General features: G+C 40.9%; 1 protein-coding gene across 1 annotated transcript; it reads left to right on the top strand.

Annotated features, from left to right (window-relative positions):
• The first annotated feature begins 779 nt into the window (after positions 1–779).
• On the top strand, positions 780–1,645 carry LOC103998700 (E3 ubiquitin-protein ligase Os03g0188200-like). The gene has a single exon (XM_009420255.3). The coding sequence runs from the start codon at positions 898–900 to the stop codon at positions 1,372–1,374; it is 477 nt and encodes a 158-aa protein (XP_009418530.2). The 5' UTR covers positions 780–897; the 3' UTR covers positions 1,375–1,645.
• The last annotated feature ends 1,724 nt before the right edge of the window (positions 1,646–3,369 follow it).

Below are 3,369 nucleotides of genomic sequence, written 5' to 3'. Positions count from 1 at the left end.
TAATCATATACTTACAATACAAAGTCAAGGAGCTCTAATCTCATACAGCAAGACGAAAACATAAAATAATATTTTGCATCACGTGATTCACGAGTGTCATTTCCTCTAGAGACTTCTCCCCGTTCATGTATCCTTCCCTACCTACTTTTGTTAGCGTTCTCGTTCCATTAATTTATTTTACCGCAATTATTTTACTGAGAGAAGGTACCGTTTTGTCCTCTCATAATATCTATCTCACAGTGTTGATCTATAGTTCGTGAATCATACATGGAAAGTGACGACAAAAGAGGTCACTTTGATGCTTGTCTTGAGTGGCATCGACCAATCAAATTAGGAGACACGACATGTGATTTGGGACTCGATTCAAGTTGAATGACAGAACAGAGGTGGTGTTACTGGGCATACACACTTGTGGCCATTCAAAAGTAAAATTAGATAGGGAGAATTAGATTGGTTTAACATAAAATCATATAATAAATCTAAAATAAATATGAAAGATCAAATATAATATGTTATCTAATAAAAAATAATCATTGATTTTATGCAAAACAAGTTGAGTCATACAGACAACAATATACGAAGAAACTGTAAAGTTTGAGTCAAACTGAGCCTTCATTGCTGGCACATAAGGTCAATGAGAAGTATGTGAAACGGGGTAGGTGTGTGGCTGTCGAGCATCATCTGAAGAGCGTCGTACGAATCTTGATGCGATGAACGGCTGGGATCTACCGGGAGTAGGAAGCCAGGAAACCAAGGCCTATATCTGCGCTGCCCAAATCCACTCTGCGCATCGGCCCCTCGCTCTCTCCCTCCCCCGGTCCTCCTCCGCCGGCGTCCGCAGCTGGATCGCAGAGTAACTAGGCCCAGCTGTGCAAATCTAGGCGGGCGGCAGCTGCGATGACCGTCAGGCTACTGTCCATTGCGGCCCAGGTCACGGCGGCGGCCGCGGCAGTCTCCGCCGCGATGCTGCTGGCCGGCGTCGGCGTGCTGGTGGTGCTGCACGTGTGCACCGTGGGCAAGGCGTTCCGGAGGTGGTCCACGGCTACCTCGGCCCGGGATAGGCGCGGCGGCCCCAGCCACGGCCTGTCGGCCGACCGGCTTAAGCGGCTGCCTTGCTACGCGTTCGGGGCGGGGCGGGACGGCACCCTTGACTGCGCCGTCTGCCTGGAGAGCTTCCGGGGAGGCGACAGGTGCAGGCTGCTGCCGGCCTGCGGCCACAGCTTCCATGCGCAGTGCGTGGATCCTTGGCTGCTCACGGCGCCGGTCTGCCCCATCTGCCGGAGGCGCGCCGACGGGCGAAGCCCCGGCACAGCCTCTCCCAACGGTCCAACACATCAATCTCATGTAAGATTCGATGTAGATCCTGTCAGTTAGATTCTGTAAGCTTTGCAAATGGAGCGCCGGCCAACTGCTGGCTCAGCACAAACGTAGTTGTAAGTACTGTTCTCTTAGCCTATCACTGCCTCTTCCTACCGAGCTTTAAACCACACATGATCATCATCATCAGCTGTTACCTCCCAGAAGAAGAAGATGAACAACAACCATTCTTTTGGGAGGTGTTGAAGGATGATGTCAAACAAGAGGACAGTGATTTGTATTGAATCTTTTTGCGTCCAATTAAACCTTTTCTTCCTTGAAGAAATCAGCTTTGGACTATAAATGAGTACAGGCAGTACATTCCGAAAGTAGATTACTCCTCTGATGTCTCTGTCTCAAGAAACTTTTAGAACTATTTTTGTTAGCCTTCAACACCCACAGTTCTCTCTCTCTCTCTCTCTCTCTCTCTCTCTCTCTCTCTCTCTCTCTTTGCTTCTATTTTCTCTTGGTCTTTCTCTCTAGAATATTTTTTTCTGAATAAAGAAAAACAGTAATATACTATTTTGCAATGAGATGAAAGGTTTTGGAGAGGGGTAGGCCACTTGAACCTTACTTGTTTTAATGATTTGATGTCCTTTGAGAGTGTTATGGTTGGGTCCGGGAAGGTAATGGAAGCTACCAAACCTCATTATTTGGTCATTTGGAATGATTCCAATTCGACTTGAGTATTTATTTTACTATTCACAGTTGTGTATAATCTAATTAATTAGGAATGATAATTATAGGATCATTGTCAGCTATAGTTTCCCTGTTTATGGACCCAACACAGGCTACAATATTAAGCAACAATCTTCTTATCAAGCAAAGTACAGTTCATTTCATATTTATATTTTCTAATAATTGCTATATATATTTTCTACTTCCATTATGTTTCACTATCAACACTAAACAATTGACAAAGGTTGCAAGGAAGAAGCACAACTCAGACCTCCATGTAACAAATATGGATCATATTTTGGACCATCTTGATATAGTTGAGATATAAAAAGGCAGGTGATGTAGGTGTGTTCAAGATAATCACATTACATGTGTTGAACCCCAAATAAGATTTGTAGCAATTAGCACTTGAGATGCATAAGATACAACTAAAGTCAAGTCATGACCCATATGTTGTTCAATCACCATGTATCTCAATTTGTTTAATGTAGGGGGAGATGTATCCCTCACCCCAACATGATGATGCAAAGTTGCTATTAGGATAATTAGGACAATGAGACATGAATCTCTTAGGATGATTATGATTGTGCTGTCTTATTGTGTTTTAATCTTCTATATTCAAGTTGTAATAGTGGAGATGAGATTATGCTACCTGCTGAAGTCATGACCCATTGCTTGAAGCAATTGTTCAAGTTTGTTCATGTTGACCCAACAAGATGATGTAAAGTTGCTATTAAACTACATAATTTATGCATTTTAGAATGTTGACTTATGGGCTGGTCAAACTATTGTTTTAAATACATGCTCATTCAACAATTTATAAACTAATTATTGAAAAAATCATGCATGTCAAAGCAACATAAATAAAAGGTTAAGAAAAATTAATGTTAGTTTCCATCATAGAATATTTTTTACACAATTGTGGATGTTAAACCTCTTTTTATATAATACACTGTTTTGGTGAATATTATCAACAAGCAAAGTGAACTGTTTTCAAATATATGTTAGATATAATTGTTCTTTTTTTTATGAGAGAGTTATCTTCTCTTTTACATGATTTGTATATATTCTTGGTCTTGAAATTTTAAATATATTTGCATTCTTGAAAAAAAAAATTAACCTTGTGTAGGAGAGACTTCTGTCTTCTATTACCAATGTGAAAACTTGTGATGAATATAATTATAGATTGACAAAATTTGCTTTAGAAAAGAACCAACTCTAATAAGAACTTTGTGTCCTTAATATGCATTGATGTTGATAGGAAGTCACTGCAAGCATTTCCCCACTCTGAATCCAAACCTTGCACATTTCAAGAATAGTTAATGGCAGAGCCAA

This window comes from Musa acuminata, chromosome BXJ1-9 (genome assembly GCF_036884655.1).
Source record: "Musa acuminata AAA Group cultivar baxijiao chromosome BXJ1-9, Cavendish_Baxijiao_AAA, whole genome shotgun sequence".
NCBI lineage: Eukaryota > Viridiplantae > Streptophyta > Magnoliopsida > Zingiberales > Musaceae > Musa > Musa acuminata.
This window is presented reverse-complemented; position numbering and strand designations above follow the sequence as displayed.